The sequence below is a fragment of the Elephas maximus genome, chromosome 13, assembly GCF_024166365.1.
Source record: "Elephas maximus indicus isolate mEleMax1 chromosome 13, mEleMax1 primary haplotype, whole genome shotgun sequence".
Classification (NCBI taxonomy): domain Eukaryota; kingdom Metazoa; phylum Chordata; class Mammalia; order Proboscidea; family Elephantidae; genus Elephas; species Elephas maximus.
Window position 1 is genome coordinate 57,139,858 of NC_064831.1, and position 27,090 is coordinate 57,166,947.

Genomic DNA, 27,090 nt, shown 5'->3' on the forward strand with positions numbered 1-27,090 from the left:
TCCCGCCTGGGGTCCCTCTCGCCGCTCCTTTCCCACGACTTCCTCCCGGCGCCTGCCCGACTTCGGGTCGCGGCCGCGCGGACGCCCGCGCGCTCCAGCCGGGGCCGCGGCAGCCCGGGTCGCCCACGTGGGCTCGCTAGGCGCGGGGCGGGGGCAGGCTGGGCGCCCTCCCCGGAGCAAGGGGCGGGTAGGGCGCCCGGGGAGGAGGCGGTGGGGCGCGGAGGAGGAGGCGGAGAGCCCCAGCGGCGAGGGGGCGGTGACAGGGTTTGGAAAGGAGGCTGCACGCGGATTTGCATGAAACACAGACTGGGAGCGGGCGGGAGCGGGAGCGCGGCGCAGGCACCGGCCGGCCCAGCGAGCGCGCAGCGAGTACGGAGGAGGAGGGAAGCCGGGAGGCGAGGCCGCAGAGGCGGAGGGATCTGCGCATCAAAGCGAGCGAGGAGTGCAAAGTTTGGCTCGGGGGTTGGACTTTCCTTCCCGGAGGCGGCACCCAAACTGCTACCCCGTGCGGAAACCCAAACTTTTTTCTGCCACTCCGAGTCTCCCGGCCGCCGCCTCTGCCCCGCGTTCGGGGCCTGCTCAAACCGGTGCCGCTGTCGTCCGCCCGCCTCTCCTGCCGCCCTTCTCCCCGCCGTGGGAGCCGCTCGGGGCGCAGGGCCGCGCGCCGAGCCCCGCAGGCTGCAGCGCCGCGGCTCGGCCCGGCACACGGGAAAGTTCGCGGAGAGTTGAGGCGAAGTTTGGGCGGCCGCGGCCGGCCCCGGCAGAACTCCCTTCTGCGCCCCCGGCGTCCCGCCGCGTCCAGCCCCGCCGGGGGCGCCCCTGGCCGCCCGCGCGTCCCCACCCCCCAGCCATGTCGTCCATCCTGCCCTTCACCCCCCCGATCGTGAAGCGCCTGCTGGGCTGGAAGAAGGGCGAGCAGAACGGGCAGGAGGAGAAGTGGTGCGAGAAGGCGGTCAAGAGCTTGGTCAAGAAACTCAAGAAGACGGGGCAGCTGGACGAGCTGGAGAAGGCCATCACCACGCAGAACGTCAACACCAAGTGCATCACCATCCCCAGGTGGGGGCCCCGGGGCCCCGGGGGGCGCGCCGGGCCCAGCCCCTTGTTGCGCAGGGTCGGCTGGGTGCATTTGGAGAGGGTGTGTTTGTGTGTGTGTGTAAGGGGGGGGCTGGGGCGCCAGCAGGAAGGGGGTGAGGGGACCCCAAATAAAACCCTTTCTGGCTTTGCAAAAGATTCAGAGCCTGGGGCTTCCACGCGGCGCTCTCGCTTCCAGACTCCACACTCGCTCTCCATCTCCCGGAAAAGGGGGTGCCGCTGGAATTGGCCGCCCCCACCCCGGGGCGCTGCGGGCTGGAAGTTGAGGCCCGCTTTGTTCGGCTCGGCGGGCCGGAGCCCCTCCTCTGCCGCTGCCTCCCGCCCCCGCGGCCCGCGCTCGTGGAGGTGGTGGTGTGTCTCCCTTTCTTTTCTTCAGCCCTGTCCCCCCTCTCCTCCTCAGCAGGAATGCAGTCCGTACAGCCGGGGCTGTGGGTGAGGAGCAGGAGCTCGTGATTGACAGATTCCTTCTTCTTTCTCTGTTTGCCTTCGGGATTAGCATTTTTATCGAGTATTTTTAGACTCGGTTGTGCCAGTCTCCCGCCCCCTCCGCACGCAGACACGCACTTAGTTGCAGTGCGCTGTTCTGACTTTCCAGTAGGAGAGACCAGTGGCGGAGAGTAGGGTCGTCCTGCTCTCCCCGCCCTGCACCGCCCGGCCCCGCACTGATTTTGCCCTCCTTTTAGCCTAGCAGATTGCAGGTCGTTGCAGAACAGAGCCGGCTAGATAACAAAACGCACCCCAAAGTGGGCCTCGCAAGGCCCTCGCATTCCTGCAGAGCCCTCTTTCCCAAAGCGCTTTACCATCTGTCTGGACCTCCTTTATCCTCCGGATCGCGCTCGCTGTGTCGGGCGGGAGCTCACAGATGGCTGATAGAAGGGGTCACTGACTTCTCTCCACTTCCTGGACCCTCGATTAGCTTAGTTGCGCCTGGCAGGGAATTGGGGTGGGGGCGGCAGCTTGACCTCCCGTCTCTCCCTCCCAGCCCCCTTTGAAGTCTGATTCTGAGCAAGGGCCTGGGGAGTGTGTGTGTGTGCGTGTGTGTGTGTGTGTGTGTGTGTGTAGGGGTAGTGGGGCGTTGTGGGGAGCCCCAGGCTGCAGAGGAACGAGTTGAGGGCCCCAAGACCAGAGTCCCAGATGGATTGTCATCCTTGCGTCAAGGCCAGGGGTGGACTCCATCCTTGGCCACCTGCTTGGGGCAGCTGTGCGAGGGCTGCCAGCCGTGGCAGGCAGGCACAAAGCAACATCTGTCCACGGAATCCCAGAGCAGGCCTCCTCTGGAAATAAATGCCACATATGGTGGGAGCGCTGACTTAAAAAATAATTTTTTTTAAACTGGGTGGATCCAGTCAATAAAGGGGGGAGGGAAGGCGGTGTGCTGTCTGGGAAGTGTGTGCTGGGTGTGTGATCAGGAGCCAGAACTGACTTCAGAGGAGGTGGTGTGATGGGCTGGTCGGAGAGACCTGGTTCTGCTCCCAGCTCCGGTTCTGAATTCTTCTTTATTCCTGTGGTTGGGGGAGGGTGTCTTACTTCTCCTATCTGAGGACGGCTCTGCAAAACCTGCCTTCTCCTTACCTGTCCAGGGTGCCCTGAGAACACCTTCTCACAAGTTGAAGCAGAGAAAAGGTAGCAATTATAGCCGAGAAAGTGTTTTACAGTTTACAGAGCACTTTCACATGGTTTTATGAAGTACTTAAAAGAAAGCAACCAACCAACCCCTGGAAAATAAAGCAGTTATGCTGAAGATTATCTCATTTTTAAAGCTGAGAAAACTTTGGAGGAGAGAAGTGAAAAGGCTTGGCATAGAGGGCTTGGGATTCTCAGCAAACCTGGTACTCTTTCTGTTACTCTGTGCTGCTGTGTACTTGGAAGTTTCTGGATAAATCCTTTGCTGAATGCTTAAAGCAAGGTTAGCTGGGTGGAGGTTGTGGATGTTTCCTTGGAAAGATTACTCTTCTCGTTGTATCGTCTGGCTGATAACAGCTTGGAGAAGCCTTGCTTTTCCTTGCCTTGGTGGGAGCTTGCCCTCTGTGGAGACATAGCTGTGTGTGGCCTGCCTTTTCTGATTTCAGGATCCTCTGTAGCTCAACGCATGTGAACGCTTTGGATGTCTCTGAGAGTTTAAGCTAACCTTCTCCCTGGCTTTCTTCGGACTCTGTTTTTTTTTTTTTTCTTTCTTTCTCCCTGGCTTTCTGCGGACTCTGTTAGACTGGGGCATCTCCTACCCGCCTGGCAAGGACCCGATGCTAAGGTGGATTTTTTTTTTCATCTTTTCCCAGTTAGCGAAACCCAGTTGCTTGGGTGGATCCAGACAAAATGGATTTCCATCCCCGGATTTTGTGCCCATGCCTCTGGGTCACCTTGTTTCCCTTGGCAACAGCTGCTGCTGTTTTGGTCGTGGGCAGAGAACTAAAGGCCACGTCTTGGGTAGGTGTCTAGCTGGACTCATGTCACATGTGTATCTGCTAAGCCCCTTAGGTTGTGTCATTACTTGTCTAATTCTCTGCTCTCTCCCTGATTTTTCAGAAGTAGAGGTTTGGAAAGTAGATAGATGTTTCCCTGAGTTCTCTCACTGCGGTGGGAACACTGGGTGCTTGCAGACACTGCAGGATCTGGAGCCTGGGGTTTAAGGAGGCTTCGGCCTAAGGCGATGATGACAAGTGTGTTTTGGCTAACATATAATAATGAGCAGCAACAGAAACTTTTGGCAGTTATAGCTTTATACTAGGGACTCCCAGCCCACATGCTTGCTTCTCTGTTCTACCAACTCTAACCTGTTTCAATTATCAGTAGAATGGGAGTGATACAAACTTACTGATACCAAGAAAACAAAAGAGATCAGTGCCAAGGAAGTGGGGAGAGCTTGGTTTAGATATAACAACCAACCACCTATCTGCATACTCCTGGGTCTAGCCAAAACGGCAGAAGGTAGAGTTTTATAACAGCATCTCATGCCTCACCTGCTTGAGTACCTGAGTAAAGCTGCAGGTATCTTTGCTGCTAGCTTATAGGAATGGAGTCATCGTATTTGCCACTGAGAGGTACAGAAAGTGGACGTACATTACGTCAGTGCTAAGGAGCCCAGCACACCTAAAGTTACTTTTCTCATCCCATTGATGGGATCCAGGCTTTGGCCCAGTTGTTGGAAGCTGGACCAACTTTAAGGCCTTACTTGTTTGGAAGGGAATTTGGGTTTTCAAGTGTCATGCACCAAGTCCAGAGGGAGTAGGAGAACTGGACTAAACACCAGACACGATCCATGGCAACTCCTTTCTTTCTGTGCATCTGCTTTTTCAGTATAACCCACCCCCCCACTGTTGTCTACATGGACTTTACCAGGTCACTAAGGAGAAAGGAAGAAGATCTCGTCTTTCATACCCCTTTCTCAGACTTCTAGGGATGGACCTATTACCAAGGCCACAGGAGTGGCCTTTTCACTGCCCTTTAGATCTCAGCATCTCCTGTCCCCCATCTCTCTGAGCTGCTGCCCAGAAGGATATTCTAGACATTTGAAGCAAGCCCACTTCTGGCTGCCATGGAAGTGGCCCGTCCTCTTGTTGCTGCTGGTTAACCTTGATCTTGAGAGCACCACACAGCGTCCTGTAGGGCAATGGTAGCTGATTAGAGGGCTGGCTCAGAGCTGTGGTGGAACCTAGAAGCCACATGGTGCTCCTTTGACGTGTGAACCTGAAGAATATTTGCTGCTTGTACCCTAAAGTTGAATGTTTGCCTGATTTATGTTGCAGATGATACAATATAACAATTCATGTTGTGGAATTGAGGTTTTTTTTAAATTTATTTGTTGAACTCCCTCCTCTTGTGAGTTAATATTCCAGGTACTGGGAGAGGGATGCAGAGGTCAATTTGAGATGGTCCCTGCTGGTGAGTAACTTACTTTCCAGTAGGGAGAACATTGTTGCTTTTGTTAGTTGCCATCAAGTAGATTCTTCCTCATGGCGGCCCCCTGTATGTAGAGTAGAACTGCTCCATAGGGTTTTCAAGGCTGTGACATTTTGGAGATAGATCGCCAGGCCTGTCTTCTGAGGCACCTCAGGGGTGGGTTTGAACCGCCAGTCTTTCAGCTAGTAGTGGAGCACTTAACTGTTTGTGCCACCCAGGGAAACATTAATAGGGCATTATTTGAGTGCCTAACTGATATTTATTTTTTATTCCCAGCCATCAGAAGAAGTGTGAGATTTAGTATGGTGTGACTTTTTTATTTTTTTGTTTTTTGGGTGAGAGAGGAAACTATGGTGTGCTTTCAAAATAGTATAGAAGTAACTATGTTAGAAAATAAAAAAATGAACGCCGTCTCTGTTTTTTCCTGGGAAAAAAGCACAGAATTCAGGTTCTGGACCTGCCATCTTATTACCTGGATGGATTTGGGAGGCCAGTTAATGACTCAGAGCCTCCGTGCCTACACCTATAAATCTGGGATGAGACAAGGCCTGTGCAAGTGTTTGTGAACTAGGGAGCTTGACAGATGTGTTATATTTAGTCCTCTGTATTATTCATTCATTGTGGAATTATTCGATTGTTTATTGAGCTCCCAGTACAATGACCAGAGGGCAGTGGTAGTTCAATGGTAGAATTCTTGCCTTCCACAGGAGGCCTGGGGTCCAATCCTGGCCAGCGCACTTCAAGCGCAGCCCCCACTCATCTGGCAGTGGAGGTTCGCGTGTTGCCGTGAGCCTGAATGGGTTTCAGTGAAGCTTGCAGAAGGGCCTAGTGGTCAGCTCTCAAAAATCAGCCAGTGAAAACCCTATGGATCACAGTGGCCTGATCCTGTTGTCTGTGGCATTGCCATGGGTTGGGAGCCAACTCACTGGCAGCTGACAGCAACAACTACGATGACCAAGACAGGTGCCTGTACTCAAGGAGGTCGTGGCAAGAGCGGGAGAGAGACTTGTACAAAGATGGAGCATGAGATGCAGCTGGAGGATGGACCAAGTGACAGGAACGCAGTAAATGGGCAGTTAATTCTGTGAGAGGAGGTGGGGAGAGGATGGGGTCAAGATGAGGTGGAAAACCAAAGCGGGGACAGGAGTTATAATCTGAAGGAAGGTTTGAGACTACAAAATGGTCATGGGAACTTTTTCGGTACATGGTGATAATAGTTGCCTACAAGAATGAGGATGTCTTTATCTTCTTCCTTTTACTATAAACTCAGCTTGGCTATAAAAATGTTTCTTGCAATGTGCACCGAAAGGCTAGTGACCTATGTGTAGTGTATTAGTCTACTGTGAAGTATTCTCTCTTTGAAGTGAAAAGCAATTTTATGGTACTGCAAACCTGAAATTCTGGTTTCCTTGGTGGGAACAGACTTGAAGTATACTAACTCAGAATATCACAAAGTGTCAACAAAAAGTGGGCACCTTGGAGATGATTTTGGATGCTTAGAATTTCAGGGTCTTGGTGTGACCTAACTCTTCCTTTCTCTGATCAACACTTGCTGAAAATAAATCCTAGAAGCTTGTGTTGCTGACTGGGCATAAGAGCTTTTAGTAATGCTTTTAAAAAGTCTGTGCAGAAACATAAAGTTTTAAATGACGATGTTAATAATAAGAAAACAAGTCAATGAATACAATAGTCATTTGGTTCTGCTGAAAAATGCAAGAAGTTGATGAAATCAAGAGAATTTGTTTCAAGCTTATCACATCAGGAATCCAATTAAAAAAGAGTTTTTAAAGAATAAATATTGGTTTAATAATGTAAACTTGTGATTGCTGTATTATTATAATGGAAATAAAATTAACAAGATTTAATGGACTGAGCAACCATCGATGTTCACCGGTTAATTTATTAGGAGAATTTAATGCCATCTGATGCCGAGTAAGCCATTGTTCTGTAGGAGCGCCTCTCTGAAATAAATAGGACCAAGCAGGGCTTGCTTTAAATTGAAATCAATTTCTATTTCCCTGTTACCTTGTTCTCCCACCTTTTTCAGCTACCCTCCCCCCAACAGGTGTGATTAAATTCTCTAAGGTTGGAATGCAGCTTTCTCAATCAACAAGGCTTATGAATAGTCTCCATTAACTTTTGTCCTTGTCTCCTTTGATGTACTGCCCTATTTAAAATAAAAAATCAACCTACTCCATCCCCAAATTCACATCTGGTAGTGTTGGGTGGCTGAGAAGGGAACTGCCTAAAAAAGGGTGTCCTTGAAGGTAGCCGTGCAGCTGGGCGTGCAGAAGGTTGGGTTACCAGCCTTTTGCGGGAGAGTGGCTGGTGCAGGGTTGGATGGGGCTAGCTCCTTGCCATGGAGCACTGAGAATCTTCTCTTGACCATTGGTAGGTCTCTGGGCCATAGAACGTTCAGCCTCCCCTGCCCCCCAAGCACAGTGATTCCTAGAAACAGTTGGAAATTGTCATACCAACCTTATTCCCCCAAGTTTCATTTCTAATTTTATTCTATTCCAAGTCCCCGAACAAAGACATTCCCAAGAGAACTTATCCGATTCATTTTCTGCTTTCCTTCAATGCACCTACCAGGTGCCAAGTCCTGGGCTAGGCAACAGAGTCGAACTAGTGAATAAAGTCAGATACAGCCCCTGCCCTTCTGTAGCTTCTAGTCTGCTGGCTGTTAGACTTGGGTTCTTTGGAGTTGTAAATAATGGCGTCTGTGTTCATTCTTTAGCCAATTTGTAAATACTGCTTTCTTGGTGCTAGAAAACCAAATTCCCCAAGCTCTGCAGTTTATTGACTCCTGACAAGGATAGCATTTATACGTGTATGTGTGTGTGTGTGTGTGTGTGTAACATTATTCTTCGAGTTCGTTAACACTTGTGGGAATAACAAATCTGTAGCCCGAGTAGGGAGCCCTGGTGGTACATTGGTTAAGTGCTTGGCTGCTAACCGAAAGGTCAGCAGTTCGAACCCACCAGCTGCAGTCTTCTTTCTTAAAGATTATAGCCTTGGAAACCCTATGGAGCAGTTCTACTCTGTCCTATAGGGTTGCTGTGAGTCAGAATTGACTCAGTGGCACCTAACAACAACAACAGCAGAGCACAAGTCACAATATCCACTGTTGATTAGCCGAGGTTCCTGCTATAAATAGCAGACTTCCACAGTGGCACACTGCTGCAGAAGGTTTTGACAGAGAGGCTCAGTTTAAAATGAAAACACTGTAGAAGGCTATTAATTAAGAAGTTTGGCTAATTCTGAACTAGGCTCACGTTTTCTTAGTAGGCCATTTCTCCTCATAAATACTGTAAAGAAAAATTAGAAATAAAGTTTTGGGGATCATTTTAGAGACAGATCAGCAGACCTGGACAGGTTTTAGATCTAGCTCTGTTTCTGATTAGCTGTGTGACCTGGGACAAGTTGCATAACCTCTCTGTGCTTCGTGTTCTTAACTGGAAAATGAGCTAGATAAACTCTTCCTGAGGGTCTTTCTAACTCTAAAGTGCTTCTTGTGCGAACATTTCAGAGCTTCTATTTACATGCATCTTTTGTAATCCTTAATGTCCTAAGACCCTGTCAGCCCAGGGCCAGTTAATTTATATAAATGAAAGTCATGCCATGATAATTGAGTCTTTAATCTTGGTTCTTTTTCTCTTTCCTCCTCCTTGCCTCCCTTTGACCCTTTGAGTCAAAATCAGTGAAATTTAACTACAAAGGAATTTAAAAATAACTGAGTACCAGGATAAAAAGTGGAGGCTGTGTGTCTTGAGATGCAGTGAGCAATTTTTCTTCTTTTGTTGCTATTTTTGGCAATTCTCAGAGCAGGAAGTTTACTTAAACTAATGACCACAAAAACCTAAAAATGGTTAAGTGTAAGAGGTAGACACTATAGAGGATACCTGTGGAAAATGTTTGCTCATATGTCAGAGTTTACCCAGGAAGCTTCCTTTATTTATTTTCGAGCATCTATATAAAGAAAGGCTATGCTTGATTGCGTAAGCACGAGCCTTTTGTTAGGCAGCCTGGAGGCTACCAGTTTAAACCCCAGCTAGGAAATGAAAAGTTGGTTTGCACTGAAATAGTACTTTTTCTCTATCACATGGCTCCCTCCGCTAACATCTGGCAGCTTTTTCTCCTGAATGCTTTGCCGGGAGTGTAAGCCTATTGTTTAAGAAACACTGTGTTTGCTTTTGAAACCTACAGAGTTACAAATCTGGTGGCTTTTGCTGCTACGTATTACATCACAAACTGCCAAGCCAAGTTGTAGCTCTGAAGTGTCACCTTTTTTTAAACTGGACTTTTGAAAGTAGTAATGCTTTTTTGGGTGTGTGTTTTTAAAGGTCTGTTTCTACGCTGTCACAGCTCAAAAATGCCAAAAGGCATTTTTTCCTTAAAAAATCACCTCTGGGCTAAGCCCAAATGTGGAGTAATGGATCCAGAAAGCACTTTTTGAGTAGTTACAAGTGGCTGATGTTGAAAGTTGGGTTTTTCCTTTTGCTTCAGATCTTCTCCGCTGTAAACTGTCCCTCACGCCGTCATTGAATTCGGGCTCAGGTGTATCTTATTTCTCTGTGAGTGTGGGAGGGCTGGGTGAGTTGGAGTTTGTTCAGCTCCTGCTTAAAGTCTTGTGTGTAGCTGTTATCTCTACCCAAACAAGTTCTCAAAGTATTACTCGGGGAGCAGGGGGCAGAGGAAGAGCACAGTAAAGTGGAAAGAACAAAAAGGCCCTGGAGTCCAACAGACCTGGGTTCGAGTGTGCCTGTTACTAGCTGTGTGGCAACCTCAGGTACATTTGCTTCAGTTTATTGCACCCCAGTTTGCTCATCTGTAAACTGAAGATGGGACCACCTACCTCATATAAATCAACCTAAATGAGATAAGATAGATCAAGCAGTTGGCCGGTTCTTTTTTTTTTTTTTTTTTATAATAGCACGTAATAAACGAAACCTCTTGACGTTGAGTCGATTTCAACTCATAGCAACCCTTAAGACAGAGCAGAACTGCCCCATAATGTTTCTAAGGAGCAGCTGGTGGACTCAAACTGCTGACCTTTTGGTTAGCAACCGAGCTCTGTACCACTGTGCCACCAGCGGGGCTGGAAGAACAAGCTTGTTACTAGCTATGTGGCAACCTCAGGTGCATAATAGGTGCTTAGTAAACACTCATTTGTCCTTTCGGGGTTGGGGGGATTGGACTGATGGTGTCAGATGATCCCAGGAGGACCCCTCGTCCCTCGCTCTCAGAAGTCTCCATTTGGAGAACCTCAGTTTATGTGGTAAAGGGCCCTGTCTCCAACATAGTCACCAAACTCACAGTGCCACTTGTTGATTTAGTGCTGGGCGGGCTATTGAAAGAGAAACAATACATCTTTGTAGATGGTACTGCCCTCCCCCTTCACCTTCTCTGCCGTCACTTTTTAAATTGTTCGGCTGACTAAAAATAATAGTATTGAAAACAAACTTTGATGAATCAGTGCTCCTGGGGCAGGGGATGGGTAAGATCCTGAAGAAGAAACGCCATGACTCACGCGCTTGTCACTGATAGTCCGTGCGTGGAAGTGCATGATGTTTATTGCTGCTGGTGCCTTTTTGAGGCCCCGCTGGAAGGCAGCTCCGGCTCACCCTGAAGTACCACCTCACCGGTTGGCTTGGCTGTCAGTGAAAATGGTCAGCTCCAGAAACCCATGGCCCTGAAATGTATTGGATGTGGATGGTGGTACCCATTTCTGTCCCTAGACACGGGCAAGAGGGGCCCACATGTAGAGGGCCCTGCTTTGGCTTTCCTTCTGGTTGTTCCTCCTCATAGGACAAGGAGTCTATAGGGCCAGGAAATGGGCCATCTAGATCCTATACCTCCTTCCCAGACTACACTGGCAACCCAGCCCTCTGATTCCCTGCCTCAGGGGTTTCAAGCCTGCTTCTGAGACCTGTGTGGGCCTGGGCCCATCTACCTGAGGGTAGACCGCAGCAACAGTGTGTGCCCCCCAGGCCCAAAGGCTGGGCAGAGGATGCAGGGGGACGGGGAATTGATGGAGCTCCGACTTGCTGCCTGGGGTATCTGCGTGGGCATACACGAGACCCCTCACAGTGTGGGATGGTTCAGGCAACAGCTGAGACCCAGGGCAGGTTCTCCCTGGGCCGCTACATTCCAGTGGGAAGCCAAGGGGTCAGGGAATTCTAAATTGAAACCTGGCCTTCTGGGTTATTTTAAGGTCTGTTTGTCAAGGTAGGAAGACAGAACATGCTCTATTTAAACAGTTAGCTACCTTGATTTCTGTCTTTTATATATGACATGTGATATGTGGGCCTTAACATGGACTCATGGACAAGACCCACCAATGTTAGGGGCAGGTCTGTTTTTAGCAACTCCTCTCAGGCGTATAGCCACAAGTAAGGCCCAGCCCAGGTGGTACCATTATATGGTACAGGGCCATGGAGACTTCCATAGGGATTGACTTTTGTCACCTTGAACCCAGGTCAGAACGGATTAAATGCAGATCAGGGAGAAGGCGTTAGATACTCCAGCTGTGCACCCAAAAAATGCAGCAGAGAGCTGGGCCACTGACTAGTGTATTTGCTTGTTGGACAGATTTACTGAGCGCTGACTTTGTGCTGGGTATCAGGGATATAGGGAGCCCTCGTGGCCCAGTGGTTAAAGCAGTCTACTGCTAACCTGAAAGGTCAGCAGTTCAAAACCACTAGCAGCTCTGCAGGAGAAAGATGTGGCAATCTACTTCTGTAGAAATTTACAGCCTTGGGAACCCTACAGGGTTGCTGTGAGCCGGAATCGACTGGATGGCACTGGGTTTGGTTTGGTTTGGTTTAGGGATATAGGAGCTCTGGTGGCACAGTGGTTAAAGCACTTGGCTGCTAACTGAATGGTTGGCGGTTCCAACCCGCTAGCAACTCTGCAAAAGAAAAGACCTGGCAATCTGCTCCCGTAAAGATTACAGCCTAGGAAACCCTATGTGCTAGTTTTGCCGTCTCATAGAGGGTCACTATGAGTTGGCACTGACTCAGTGGCACACAACAAAAACACCACCATCAGGAATATAAAGATGAAATCCTGTCTCTGAACTGCTTGGAGGCCAAAAGGAATGCTCCGAACCACAGTTACCATGGACTCATGGTAGGGACGTTCTAGTAAAGGTCAAACAAAGTGTCGTTGGGAGCCCAGGGGAAAAGCAGCGTTCTTTCTTGGGGGTCAGAAGGCTTCACAGAGGAGGTGATACCTCAGTGAGACCTCGAGAGATGGGTAGGACTGGGCTGGGGGGCTGCATGGAGGACAGGCCAGACATTGCTTGGACAGGCATGGTGTCCAGGAAGGCAGGGCAGCTCAGGGTGGCCAGAATGTGGAAAAGGGGAAGAGCTGGAGAGGAGCTGGAGACGGAAGTTGCCAAGGGCACTGGACCTTGCTCTGTAAGTGTCTAGCAGGTTTTTAAGTAGAGTGTAGCATGGCTAAAGACACCCTTCCGTTCGTAGTTCATTTCCTTCCCCTCACCCCGTGGTTGGTAGTGGCAGATTTTCTGCCTGAGTTATCCAGGTCAGAGTCATAATCCATACACCACCATGTGGACAGCTTTAGACTATGTCTGGACTAGGGTGAAAATGGTGTTTTGTTCACTGTCAGGAGAGAAGATGCCTTGTCCAGCCAGGAGGGCTCTGGGAGTCCAAGTGTTCAGTAATTAGCCAGTGAGTCACGTCAGCCTCTTGACACGGGTTCCTTGGGAAATGCAGCAGAGTGTTGCAGGGTTCCAGGGAGATACCCATCTCCTCGAGCGGAGGCCTCAATCTCAGCATCTCTCAAGGTCAAATCTTGGCATCTCTCCTGGCCTTTACTTGGAGTATTTTTGGTCAGTGTTTTTAATTTATTTATCGATGATTGTCTAGGCCAAACTTTCTGATTCCAGAAGAAAAAATTCCAGACCACACTGCAATTGGGGAAAATAGCAAAATTCTTTACTGCAGACTCTCCTGGAATGCTATAACCAGTTACTGTCAAGCCACCCTCAACTCATGGCACCCCATGTGTGTCACAGTAGAACTGTGCTCCAGAAGGTTTCCAGTGGCTGATTTTTGGGAAGCAGTTTGCCAGGCCTTTCTTCCAAGGCACTTCTGGATGGATTTGAATCTCCAGCCTTTCAGTTAGCAGTCAAAAGTTTTAACCGTTTGCACCACCCAGGGACTCTCTAGAATGATATAGGTGTACTAAAAACAGATTATATTCCTTAAGAAGGGAGTAAAGTAATTTAAATAGGTCTTGTTCGTTTATTTTATCACCAAAATCAAACACAAATTGCGTTGACCACTTAGAGATTGGATATTATTTGCCTTATCTGGATCCGGCTTTCTATCGTTAATTTAGGTTTGTAGGTTTTTAAAAGATCAGGGTTTCTGTTCATGAACTGGTTTTAGTTCATAGACCCATATTTGGAAACACCGATAAATACCCAGTGCTGAAGGTGAAATGAAGTGACAGCATTCCGCAGTGAAGAACCTGGGTTTACATTCCAGAAACCTGAGTTCACATCCCTCTTCTCCTCTTTACTGCTTTTGTGACCTTGGGCGAGTCACCTACGTCTTTGAGCCTGCTTTTCCTCATCAGTAAAATGGGAAAAATAATACCTCCCTCTGTAGGCTCATGAAGCTGTTTATGTAGATGAGCTATTCATTAAAAACACTTTGCAAACTGCAAAGTGTTATGCAAGGTTGCTCACTATTTCTTTATGAAACTCAACTCTGCAGTATGGCTGAATGCTCTTTTGGGCAGAGGTGGAGTTAAGGCTTTAAAATTCACACCCAGATTTTCACAGAGACCTTATAGGAAGCCATAAATAATACACAAAATTCAATAAGTGTGTGAGCTCAAGCTCTCGCTTCAAGAGAACTTCCGAGTGCTGTCAGTGCCACGTACTAGATGAGCTGAAGACAGAAGATGGTTGAGTCAGCAGTGCTGACCTTTGACAGGTCACCAAAGCCCCCTCAGGTGGGGTGATCCTGGTACCTGCTGCATGGGCTGAGTGCCGACTACATGCCAGATACCACACCACTACCCCCACCACCAGTTACTGTCTAGTCGACTCATGGTGGCCCCAGGTATGTCAGACAAGAACTGTGCTCCATAGGGTTTTCAGTGGCTGAATTTTTGAAAGTGGATTGCCAGGCCTTTTTTCCAAGGCATCTCTGGAGGGACTCGAACTGCCAGCCTTCCAGTTAGCAGCCAAGCACATCGATCATTTGCACTGCTCAGCCAGACACCCGGGCAGGCGATTTACTTCTCTTACCTTTCTAGAGTGCTCTGAGGAGGGTGGGTTATCATGTTTACAGAGGGGAAGGCTGAAGCATTGAGGGTCAGTGCCAGGTCTCTGGTTCTCGACCCTGGATCTCTAAGCTCTGCCCTACTTCCCCCCATGAAAGGGCTACCATTCTCATCCTCATAAGAAAATCTGTGAAATTGGCGTTGTTATCCTTAGTTTGTAAGTGAGGAAAACGAGACTCAGATTGCTTAGGCAAGTTGTTTTAGGTCTCTTAATAGGAGGCAGAGCTGAATTTGCTTCTGAATTTCTACCCCTTCTAGAATCGAGTGACTGTATAATTTTTCGTACAAACCAGGACCTTCGAGAGTGGAAAGGGGCAGCGCTGCTAATAATGAAGCCTGGAGAGTAGAGCTAGACCTGGAGTGTGCAGGCAAACCCGGGTGCATGGTCACCCTAAATCTCCCTGCCTCTCCACACCAAAGATCACGATACCTGACCCGCCTACCTCCCAAGGTAACAGGGAGGATTGGGTCAGTCAGTTTACGTGCCATTGCTCAAGTGTAAGGGACAGTCCAAATTAGTCACTGTTCTTCTGAGTGAAGTAACTTGCCTACGGTCATGCAGCAAGTTGGCAGCATAATATTTTAAAACTGGGTGAGAACTTAGAGATAATCTAACATCATATAGTACTAACAAATTGCTGTAGAGTTGATTCCAAATGTCGACCCCACGTGTGTCAGAGTAAAACTGTGCTCCAGAGGGTTTTCAGTGCCTGAGTTTTTAGAAGTAGATCTCCAGGCCTTTCTCCTGAGGCATCTCTGGTTAGACTCAAACTGCCAGCCTTTCATTTGGCAGCTGAGCATGTTAATCCTTTGCACCACCCCGGGATTCTAAAGTTAGCATTAGAGGTTAGTTAACTGGATTAGGAATTAGGGAACATTTAGCTATGCTGATTGCACTCTGAAGGAAGGGGGATAGAGGTAGGAGGTGGAGATGGGGTGTATATAGGAGGATGGGGGAGTGGTGTTGGGGTGTGAGGGGGCTGTCACCTGACTCTAGAATGTCTGCATCCTCATTAGGCCATGTCCCTTTGAAGTCCAGGAGATGCCACCATGATCTGCCAGGCCCAGTGCAACTTGGATGACTCTTAATGGCTAGGAGCAGCAACTTCTGTGAGCTAATCTCTCCTGCTCCCTGCTCCATTTTAACCGAAGCCTCAAAGATACTACTGGCTGGGAGCTGCGAGCTGCTGAGTTTAGTGGGTAATCCTTTCTGCTGAAGAATTTTGGAAAGCATTGAGGAAGGGATTAAAAATAACAGCAAGCCTGCCTTTTCTTTCTCTTTGGTTGTGGTAAATGAATGTGCCAGGGCTGCTGTGGATCACGTGACCCCAAATAACCCCCCACCCCCAACTGAATTCTGCAGAGAACAGGTAAAGACTTTGCATGTTTCACTCGGCTGAATGCTCTCAGGGTTTGTTTGTGCAGCGTCCAGGCCTCCTTCTCTTGCCCTAAATAATTTATTGGAAGTCTGGAGAAGGGCTTGGATTCTCTAAACTCTCCAACCAAACAGTTGCCGTGGGCGAGGCCCTGTCTGTTGACCTCCTAGGAGAGCAGCTGGAGTGACAAAGAGGAACGGTTACAGGCCGAGAAAAGCGAAATGTAAATTCAAACCAAACTTGGCGCCCTCCTCGAGAACTTCAGCTGATACTGCGGTGCTCCGGTCATCAGCCTTTGTTGCTCTGCTGTGTTTTATAAATAAAACAAGATGCATTTCCCCTTTCTTACCCCAGAGACACATGTAGGCATGTGTGTGTCTAAGTGTGGACAGGGGGTACTAAGTGTTTATGTTCCAGTTCATTGGCTAGTCATCGTGGGAACTGAGCCCCAGGCTCCACGGGGATGACTGGGCCATCTTGTGGGTAAGGCGGGAATCTGCTTTTGTGTCTCTGGAATTCCAGCTCTCCTCACCATTGCCACCCTGTCCTCCGTAGCTAAGGCCCTCAGTGCCTCACGCCTGGATTCCTCAGTCAGCTAGAAGGCCCTCAGTGCCTCATGCCTGTATTACTCAGTCAACTAGTTGATCCCTTCCCTCTCTGATCCACCCCACAGTCTGTATCTGGGGCCAAACTCAGTGTATCAGGATGCTTTGGGCTGCAAGTAACCTAAAACCCAATGAACGGCTTAAGTTGTATGGGGGCTTATTATCTCCCCTAAGAAGTCTGGAGGCAGGGAGGTTTCCGGCATCAGCAAGGATTCAGGAGCCCCGCCGTGTTCAGCTTGCTGAATTTTTGTCTTAAGTTGGCCCCTTCATGGTCCAAAGATGACCACAGCTGCTCCAGGTAATTCCCTCTTCACATGGTTGCACGCAGGGACTAAAAAGGGCCATTTTTCCTTGGAGGTCTCTTAATCCAGGAAGAAAACCTTTCCCAGAAGCCTCTGGGTATCCCATAAGCCAGTGGTGTATCACGTGCAGTCAATGGCAAAGATCACTGGTTATAATAAACGTCTTGAGGTCAAGGACCCGTGCTATTTCTTTGACTTGTTATGGCATTTAGTATAGTGCTAGGCACTTGGTAAATTTTAATACATCCTCGTTGATTGCTGTTTTCCTTCTTCTCTGATGGAGACTCCTGACCACTTTAAGTCTTGCTGATTTCTGAGGATATGATAGTAAAGCTGTCAGAGAACAGCTCCTACCCTCATGGAGCTTATAGGCTGGGTGGAGAGACAATTATATAGTTGAACTTGGAGCATCTAAAGGGGTATAGCAGACTGTCATGGAGCAGCTTGGGAAGAGGTGTTAAATTTGGGCTCAGGGAGACCAGATGGAAGTGAGACTCCCAGAGGGGACCCTCAGGCCTCTGAATACCATGCTTAGGACAGTACACTTTGTGATCCAGGCCTGGGCTTTTCAAATTTCTGTCTCCACCCTTCCACCAGTCTTGTTTTCCTGTTGACAGAATGACGATAAAAACCTGACCTTGAGTATAGAGGGGGGCGGGGTACAGAGCTAAGAGCCTCCTCCCCCTCGGGGAAATTTTCTAAAGATTCTTGTGGTATTCTAGCTTCAAAACCATACGCAATTTCATTGCATGTTTAGTGTCTTTGTGTGTCTTGCTTGCTTTGAATCTGTTGGAAACTTTCTCTGAAAGCATGTAGATGAAGAAATAAGAATTCTATAAATGTTCAGTGGTTAAAAACAAAGCGCTGGGTGATGTATACTTTTTTTTATATTTTCTGATGGAACTTTCTGCAGACGCGGAATACCCTGGAGTCTTCCTGCCACGGCGAGCTAATGAGTGACTTCAGGTCTGCAGGTGCATTTTCATTCCAATTCAGAGAAAACTGAGCCTGCCCCAAGGTCTCTTGTTTTATTTTGCTATTGATCTAGGAGCTGGGGTACTTGGGACCCCAGGGAACATTTCAGAGCTAATTAAAGATGTTTGCTTGAGGTTTTCCTATTTTTGCCTGCATGGTTGAAAGAGTTACAGTTTATGCTTTGATTGTTGAAAAAAAGTCCATCACCACCACTGACGGGGGAGAGAGTTGCACACATCAGTAAACATGTGGTGTCGTCCTCTGCCTTGTTGGTGTGGTCCAGCACAAAGAGTGCTGGGCCTGGAACCCAAGCAGCTACTTGCCTTGAAGAGCCTTGAGTTCCCATGAGTAGTGGTCAGGTGAACCTGAGTATGAAATCCAACTAAGTTGTCCAGGGTAAGTCTGGTTCTGTTTGATCAACTTCAGCTCTGAAGTTCATGGCGCAAGTTTACCGCTCATGGAGGGAGAGCCAGCATGTGGGGAGGTGGGGGTCCTGGCAGCCATTCCTGGGTTCCCCCAACCCTTTGTTTAACCACGGTGTGGACCATTGGTCTCAGATGTTTACCATTGCCTGTTTATAAGTGGGAAGTGTGGTCATATTTCTATCTCTCTTGTGGGCTGTGCAGTTGCCTTGCTGGGCCTCTTGTGGGAAGTGGTTACCGTTAGGAGGGGGATGAAATAACAGTACTCACAAAGGGGCTTTGATCCCAGGAGCTTTGTGAATGTCACCTTTCGGCCACTGTGTTTTCTATTTTTATTTTTTGTCTATCTGTCTTCACTCAGTGATGAGAAAACTGAACCATATGCTGGATGTCGTTCTATCTAGCCGGGCTGAGTCAAAATTGCAGTTCAGACTTCTCCTCTCGCTGGGTTTCATTTGTGAGCATTGTGGGGTGACTCAGATCTGTAGTACTTCCACCCACCCAGCTCCAGCTGTTCTCTGGACATCAATACCTGGGCATCCCAGCAACACCTTACATTCTACATTTGAAACCGAACTTGTGCTGTTTCTTTTCTCCCTCCTAAAACCTAACATGGTCTTCACTGTCCTCAGTATTGGAGTCACCAAGTTCCATAACATGTTGAACCAGTGAATGAACAAATGGATACATGAAGGAGCCGTGATCTTAGCGTCCTGCTTCTCCAGTGAGGCTGAGGCAGAGAGTGGCTTTATGACTTTGGGAAAATCAACTGGTGGCACGGTGGCTAAAGTGATCAACTGCCAACTGAAAGGTCAGCAGTTCAAAACCACTAGGTGCTCTGTGGGAGAAAGAGATGGCAGTCTGCTTTCTTAGAGATTTACAGCCTTGGAAAATTTGTTGAGTCACTATGAGTCAGAACCGACTTGATGGCAGTGGGTTTTTGGTTCTCTGGCTATCATTCTGCCCATTGACAAAGTGACAGACTTGAAGAGAAAAAGCTCAAAGGTCTATATCAGCTCTAATATTTCATGCTACTTTTCTGTCCCCTCCCCTCCCCACCCCCCCGCCCCGGGCTTTTTGCCTTTTGCCAATTTCTTTATACATACATTTTCCTGCTGGACAAATCTAAATTACCTTCTGGTGCTCCACCCTCAGAGGAGGCCCATTCCTCTGTGACCTTATTTAATTCCATTGTAGTCATTGTTGAATTTACCAAATATTGGCTGAGTACCTTTAGTTGGTGGTGGTGGTGGTAAGGAGCCTCTGAGTGGTGCAAATGGTTAGCGCACACAGCTGCTAACTGAAAGGTTGGAGGTTCGAGTCCACCCAGAAGCACCTTGGAAGAAGGGCGTAATGGTCTACTTCTGAAAAATCAGCCATTGAAAACTCTACGGAGCACAGTTCTACTGGGACATACATGGGGTCACCATGAGTCAGATTTGACTTGAATGCAACTGGTTTGGTTTTTTGTTTGGTGGTGATTAGTGGTGATGGTGTGCCAGATCCTGAGCTGCAGATGCACTGGTGATTAAAACAGACGTAGCCCAGCTCTCACTGCGCTGACAGGCTATTCCCAGACTGGGGAAATCAGTGTGCAGGCAAAGGAAATTCTCATTTGGCCCATAGCACAAGCTACCTATGCTTCCAGACACCAGCTGTGTTCCAACTCTGTTGCCATAAAAATATGGGAAGGAAGGGAAACGTGTTCACAGGTTGGTTAGATATTTTGAAACCAACAATCAGCTCTCTTATCCCCAAGAAACCAGAATCCACGACCAGCTCTCAGTCTCTCAGACCAGCCTCTCACAGAGTGCTCTTTCAAAACTGAGTTAGACTCTCTTTGCTAATGGCTTTTTCCATGGACGTCAGCCCACCAACAAGTATATTCTTTGAGGATTACGATTTGACCGGTGTGTTCAGGAATCTTTAAAGAGAAGTGCCATCTTTGCCCCGTGTTGCTTGAAGGCCAATGAAGAGACTGAGACTTTTAGAGATGAAGCTCTTAAAGGATGACATCTGAAAGCATAAAAAACAAAAAGTCACTTCCATAGAGTTGATTCGGACTCATGGCAACTTCATGTGTTATAGAGTAGAACTGTTCTATAGGGTTTTCAATGGCTGTGATCTTTACGGAAGCAGATCACCAGGCCTTTCTTCCATGGTACTGCTGGGTGTGTTAGAACCACCAGCCTTTAGTAGTCAAGTGCGCAGTCCAGGGACCTTCTGAAAGCATACAGATACACAAATGACTGACTGTTCCTTTGAACACTGCTTTTGTGGGAAGTCTTTCACCCTAAGGGGTTCTTCGGTGGTGTGGGGGAGAGAGAATGAGAGGCAGAAGACCTGAGTTATCAGCCTGGTTCATTGTGAACCAGCTCTGTGACCTCGGATGAGTCACTCTGCTCCCTGGCCCCTTGTTTCCTCCTCTGTTAACCAAAGGCATTGGCCCAGCAGGACTCTTAAGTTTCTTCCACTTCAGAAATTCTACTTCCTGTGCTTGCATTCAAAGAAATGATTCTCTTACTCATTTAGGTAGTTTCAGAATCACTGTACAATTACTCTGGGGGCTAGAAATTGGGTTCTGCAGTTGAGGACAGGATGGAAAGAGGTGTGGGGTTCAAGGTAAGCTGTGGTAGCTGTACTCCTGCTTCCTAATAATTGACATTTGGTTGTCGGGGTCACCGTAGAAGGTTCTCAGCCTTGGCTGCTTACAAAAATTCCGATGCCCAGGCCATACCTCAGACCAATTAATTCATAGTTTTTACAGGTGGGGCCCAAGGAATCAGTATTTTTAAAGCCCCCCCAGGCAGCTCTAGTATGAAGTCAGGCTTGAGAATCACAACTGTAGGTGCTTATATAGAATCCCAGCCGTAGATGTTTACGTAAAACCGTGGTTCAGTCTTACAGGCATCTGTTCTGGGTGGTTGGTTTAAAATAAAACAAAAATACATGCACACAGAGATAAAGCGATTCTAGACTCTGGAAGTGTATTGACTTGGTAATCACAGCTGCCGTTGGTGAACAACAGTTGCCCTGAGGTTTGCAACTCCAGTTCTCTCGTATCTCTGGGTCAGTGGTTTTTCAACATCTTTGAGGTAATGGAACCATCTGTAGTTGGTTATTCCTGCTCAGGATTCTAAGGGAGGGTGGAGCAGGAGTAGGAGTAGAGCAGGAGTGGATTAAATAAGCCATTACACACACCCCCACTTTTTTTTTCATGAAACCAAGGGGCCTCAGCCAAGGCTGGCAAAACTTTGTGTCAGATCCTTGGCACTGCCCTTGTGGATTCCAGGGGCTGTGAAAGGCTGCAGGAGTGTATGCTGGTCCCAGGAACTTATTACGCAATAAGCAGGGTATACACGGGTTACTTGTGCTTACCTACTAATCTGTAGTGCACAATTTCACCTGTTTTTCAAAGACAGTTAAGACCATGAGTACCTTGCTTACTGTAAGCCTGTGCGTACCTTATTTACTGGCTAATCGCCCTTGGCTGGTTCCTGTGCTTTGGTGAAAGTGCCACTGCCTTCGATTGAAAGCATCTTGCCACTTCTTCAGCCGTAGCATCTAAATACTCCCGATTGTCTTCACTGGTTCTTGGTATCCTGCAGGGAATTGATCCCTATAGACTAAGGAATCTGGTGGGGCACAGCTGTCCCAATTAAAATATTGATGGAAAAGACCAAACTGGGAGAGGGTAGCAAAGTGCGAGTATCTCATTCAGGTAGAGGGAGTGTGGGCATATTTCCTTGGTAGGAATGCAGAAGTGAGGGAAGGAGCCCTCATGGCGCAGTGGTTAAGTGCTTGACTGCTAACCATAAGGTTGGAGGCTCGAACTCATGAGCAGGCTCCATGTGAGAAAAAAACCTGGTGATCTGCTCCTGTAAAGATTATCAGCCTAGGAAACCCTACAGGCAGTTCTACTGTATTCTTTAGGGTCACTATGAGTCTGAATCGACTTGACGGCATACAACGGCAATGCAAAAGTGAATACCTGATGATGTGAACTGAGTCGTAGGAGTGAAGGAAACGTGTCAGTTCTGATCAGCCCAGAAGGATTTCACAGAAGGGATGTGAAGAACTTTCAAAATGACAAGGGCTGGGATGCAGTGTAGACATGTATGCCAGGGGCAGGTTGCAGTTTTCCAGGTAAATGAGGAATCCGTCAGTCAACATTTATGAAGCTGAGCAAGCAATGGAAGCTATGGCCACCGCCCCCAAAGAGCTTACAGTCTTACTGAGGCTTGGAATGGGGAAGTGTGGGAGGATCCTGATGAAGGTGGTTTGTGCCTCTTTTGCACAGTGAGTACTATGGGGGCTCAGGAGGAAGGAGGAACCAATGCATCAAGGAATGTGGACCTGAGCTAGAGACAGGGAGACACACCAGGTCCACAGTCCATAAATGTGTGTCTTCTCCCTCTAACAGGACGTCATTTGTCCCTGGGGGAGGGGGCACCCCATTACCAGCTGAAGTAACTTTTTATGTCCTTGCCCCATGTCAGTCTTCTGCTTTCTAGAGTAAATTTTGCTGCAGCTTTTTTCTTTTCCTGCAAGGGAGGGGTGGTCTTTGCCAGACCCCTGCTTTGATGATCACCATCTGCCCACCCTCATTTCCTGCATAGTTTCAGTTGGATGATCTTTTTTTTCTGGACCCCCAAATTCTATGTAACATGGTTGTTCTTGGTTCCAGTGGCCACCTGGCATGTTCCCTGTGGTGGCTGCATTTCAGGTATGGATGGGAGTGACTATATGTGCGTCAGAAAACTCGTGTGTGCTGTGCAGAGGACTGACTTTGCTAGGCCCGGGCAGTGGCCAAGGCTGTCGGTTCTCTGTGGGTAATTATTCCAGGTTTCACGGTCATGAGTTGGGTGTCATCAGGGGCAGATAAGAAAGCCATATATAGAGCAAAGTACATACTTCTTAAGGTAGGGAGCAGAGGCATTATATATATGTGTGTTTAAAAAAGACCTCTGTTTTCTGGGCAACGGAACTTAAGTTTCCAGTAAACATCCCCCTCCTTTTTACTTTGCTTTTTAATTTTGTGTTTATGGTCTGTGTGCTTTGAAATTGTTTTGCTCTTATGCCAGCCCCGCCTAAACTGGGCAGAGCAAGCCAAGCCCTTTGGAAGCCATGGTTTAAATCAGAGTTCTTAGAATTACTCTGGCCCAGCTGATTTGTCAGCTCAGATGTGACTATTGGAGCTCGTTTAGAAGAATAAAAATAGCAGCTTCGAGCACCAGGGGGGTGGGGATATGCGTTTATTAGTTTATCGTCCAGTTATCACCTTTTTCCCTGGAGGAGACTTCTGCTGTGGTTCTCATCTGGGGTTTGTTCCCTCTGTTTCCCATTTGCCTATCTTGAGGCCTTCGCTCTGGAAGTCAGAACTGCCCTGGAGCCCCAAAACGGCAGGTAATTCTCCTCGAAGATTGTGGATTGGAGGGTGGATGCATTCTAGGCTTAGCTGATGCTAAGTGGAGTCCCTAACCAGAAAGCACATTGCCGATGAGTCGATTCCAACTCATAGCGACCCTACAGGACAGAGTAGAATTGCCCATATGGTTTCCAAGGAGCCCCTGGTAGATTCGAACTGCCGACCTTTTGGTTAGCAGCCATAGCTCTTAACCACTACACCACTAGTGCTTCCAAGTGGAGTCCCTGGGTGGTGTAAAAGGTTAACGCACTTGGCTGCTAAAGAAAAGGTTGGGAATATGAGTCTTCTCAGAGGGGCTTCTGAAAAACCAGCCATTGAAAACCCTATGGAGCACAGTTCTACTCTGACACGTGGAATCTCCATGTGTTGGAGTCGACTAGATGACAGCTGGTGTGGTATATAAGTGGAGGTGGGCCTCTCCTGATGGACTTGGTGGATGATACTTTTTTTCTTGGCTTGTTGGGTTGGAGGAAGCAGGGTGGGCTCGGGGAAGCCCACCATAGAAACACTAGGTGGAGAGCAAGGGTGCATCTGTCTGGGAAAAAACGTGAAAGAGAGGGGCTAAGAGAGGGATGCGGGTGATACAAACTCAGAAAGCAGCAAAGCTGGCCTGAGCCCGCGTGGAGGAGGTAGTAGCAAAGGAAGCGCAGGTTGTTTCTCTTCTGTTTTACACCACTTTCAATTCAGCGCTGCTATGAAGGCATGTTTGGCGTATTTCAGACTTCCCCCTTGAACAGGAGCAGCTGTTCTGGGGTAATAGGGGAGCAGTTCACGCCTGGAGTCCGTCAGTGCTGGGACACGTGGAGTGGACGGGATTGAGGTCATACCTTTGGCAGGGTGACCTTCCTCCAGAGGGAGAGAGCGTAGTGGGCCCAGAAGGGAGGGGCCCTGTCCAAGGGCCTTCAGCACTCTGACCCGCAGAGCTTCTGGAAGTCCCCAGAAAAAACGCTCCCACCCTGTCCTGAGTGTGAGCATAGCGCAGAGGTTTTCCCATCCAAAAGTGGCTTTTTTGGGGGTTGGGAGAGGAGTGCCTGCTTTGGGCTGTTGGTTCTGAAGAAGCCAGGCTAGGAGACCCCTGAGGGATGAGACATCCCAAAACCCAAACTTGACCCTAGTCAGCTCTTGCTGCCTGAAGACCATTTATACCTTGGCGTGTTCTCAACTTTCCCATTGCTTTATCTTTATAGCAGCCCTGGGTGGAGACAGGGCAGGTGGTCTTATCCCTGTTCTGTAGGTGACATGTGCAGGGACATTTCATATGCTAGGGACTGAGGCCAGCCCTCCAGTTCCTTGACGGAGTTCTTTTCTAACACTGGGTTGCCTTAAAAATAAATGTTGTTGTTGGGTGCCGTCAAGCCGATTTTTGACTCATAGCGACCCATGTGACAGTAGAACTGCCCCTTAGGGTTTTCTAGGCTGTAATCTTGACGGGATCAGATGGCCAGGTCTTTCTCCCAGGAGCTCCTGAATGGGCTTGAACTGCCAACCTTTTGGTTGGCAGCCTAATGTTTAACCATTGTTATCACCAGGGCTCCTTGTGTTTTATATATCCCTTAGAAAACTATGGATTGTTTTTCAGCTGCCCGATACTGGGAAAGCAGAAACACCACCGCCGTGACCTTTCCAGTGTATGGAATTTTACAGTTTACGAAACACATCTTATACATGATTGCGTTTATTTCATGACAACCCCTGGTAGTAGATGCTAGTCTAGATGAGCAAATGGAGACTCAGAGAGGCTGAGTGACTTGGCCTAGGGCACACAGCTAGTAGGTGGCTCAGTGGTAAGTGGACGGCACCCATTGCATGCTGTGGATGGGCAAGTGAGGGTTGAGTGGAACAGTCTGTGGTTTACCCAGTGATGGACGGCATTGGGTTTGGCTGGCCTCTGAAGCCACGCAGGGTCCTGCTTTCCTCAGTGTGATCCTCCCCAGAGGTCATCTGTACCCCGTGGGGAAGCCTGGCCCAGTGTGCACTAGGAGGAGGCACATTCATGTCAAGGGTGGGGTCGGGATGGTAACAGGCTGCATGGGGAGTGGCTGGAATTGGGGTTCACCCTGCTCAGGGTGGGATCTTCCTATTTCGCATTACGGAGAGGTGGCTTGAAGGGGGCAGGACTTAGAATCATGGGCCCTGTCCTGGTGCAATAGGAAGACCAGGGGCTCTGGAGTCAGACATTGTTGAAAATCTCAACTCTGCTGCTTACTATCTGCAGGACCTTGGTTCAGACTCCTGAACCCTGAACCTCAGCTTGGTGACACCCATATCTCTCTCAGAAGCTGTGAACAGTAAGTGGGGTGCACAGTCTGGGTCATATAATAGTCTCTCCCCTGGTTGGGAGTGACCTGATAGGTCATCTAGTCCAACGCCCTTCCTCTGTCAGATGTGGAAATTGAGCCCCAGAGAGGTGCAGTGACTTGCTCAAGATCTTACAGTGAATCAGTGGCAAAGCTGGAGCTTGGACCAGGTCTCTTGATGCCATGCCCGAGTTTTTTGCTTGTTTGCTTACGCTTTGCATGATTTGGGGGGTGCTTTTTTTTTGTTGTTGTTAGTTCACAGGCATTTCCCCAGAGCAGGTAGTTATCATCATGGGGTGAAGTCAGCTAGCACCCAGGTATGAAAGTGTATGGCCACTGATCTCAACTTCCTGGAGAGAGGAGAACAGGTGGAAGAATGGGGCGGGTGGTACACACTTTTCGAAGCTCACTTACAGAGTCTGATTGTAAACCATTGTAAGTGTGCCTGATGATAAGCAGAGTTCAAATGCCGAGACATTCCACTCAGTTTTGGAAATGAGACTTAAATTTCCCTTAAAAATGTTTTTCTCCACTGCAGCCCTCCCTTCCCCACCTCCCCCACCCTTTGTTTCTCTCGGGCTTTAAATCATTTTTGGCTTGGATTATTTGAAAGTAACCCATTACAGTGGGAAGCCTCCCAGTCCATCTTTTGCAGCACTGTCAGGTTACAATATTATAAACAGACCACCGGGCCATGTTTGGTCCGAGGCCAGGAACCTTCCCAACTTGAGCATTTACTTATCTGCCACAACATTCAGTCTTGGGTTCCATGGAGGAGACTGTTTATTTCGGGCCTGTTTAAGAGTTCCAGCACAGGGAATCCAGTACAATTTATTGTCTTGTTACCATCTGGCTTCATGGAGACTTTTCTTTTAGTTTTAATTGTGTCCCTAGGGAGAGAAAAACCCTTCAAATGGTGGAAAGAGAACATAACGGCACCATCCCACCCAGGTGTGAGATATTGCTGCCATGATGCTTGGTGGATGTGGCTGAGCAAAATTCTCTTATTCTTTGAACATCCTCATGTATTATTCCTGTTCCCAGTAGTCTCTGGCCCGCCTCCTCTGAAGGGGCTTCCTGGATGGGCTCTAAGCCAGAGGCTGACCTGAGAGACAAATGCGCCTCCATGGTAACAAAGGCTAGAGGTGGTTTGGGGTGTTGCCCAGTAACCTGCCCTTCCCCAGTGGCTGATGACCCGGCATTGCAGAGAGATACTATGTGACCTCTCTAACAAGTGACTCACTCACCCCACAGATAACCATCCAGTACTTTCAAGGGAACTGCCGGTATCATTGTAGCTGTGGCCATGGTTTCTCCAAGATAAGGTGTTTTTAGAGATGAAAACACTGGGATTAGCATTCTTAGATTTGTTGTC

The 27,090-nt window shown here is 48.3% G+C and overlaps 1 protein-coding gene across 1 annotated transcript in view; it reads left to right on the forward strand.

Moving 5' to 3' along the window:
- Positions 1 to 332: 332 nt before the first annotated feature.
- The window catches only part of SMAD3 (SMAD family member 3), a 133,566-nt gene continuing 106,808 nt past the window's right edge, over positions 333 to 27,090 (forward strand). Inside the window, exon 1 of the mRNA XM_049852779.1 lies at positions 333 to 1,056. Within this exon, the coding sequence (XP_049708736.1) occupies positions 851 to 1,056 (206 nt within the window). The 5' untranslated portion in view covers positions 333 to 850. The remainder of the gene's footprint in view (positions 1,057 to 27,090) is intronic.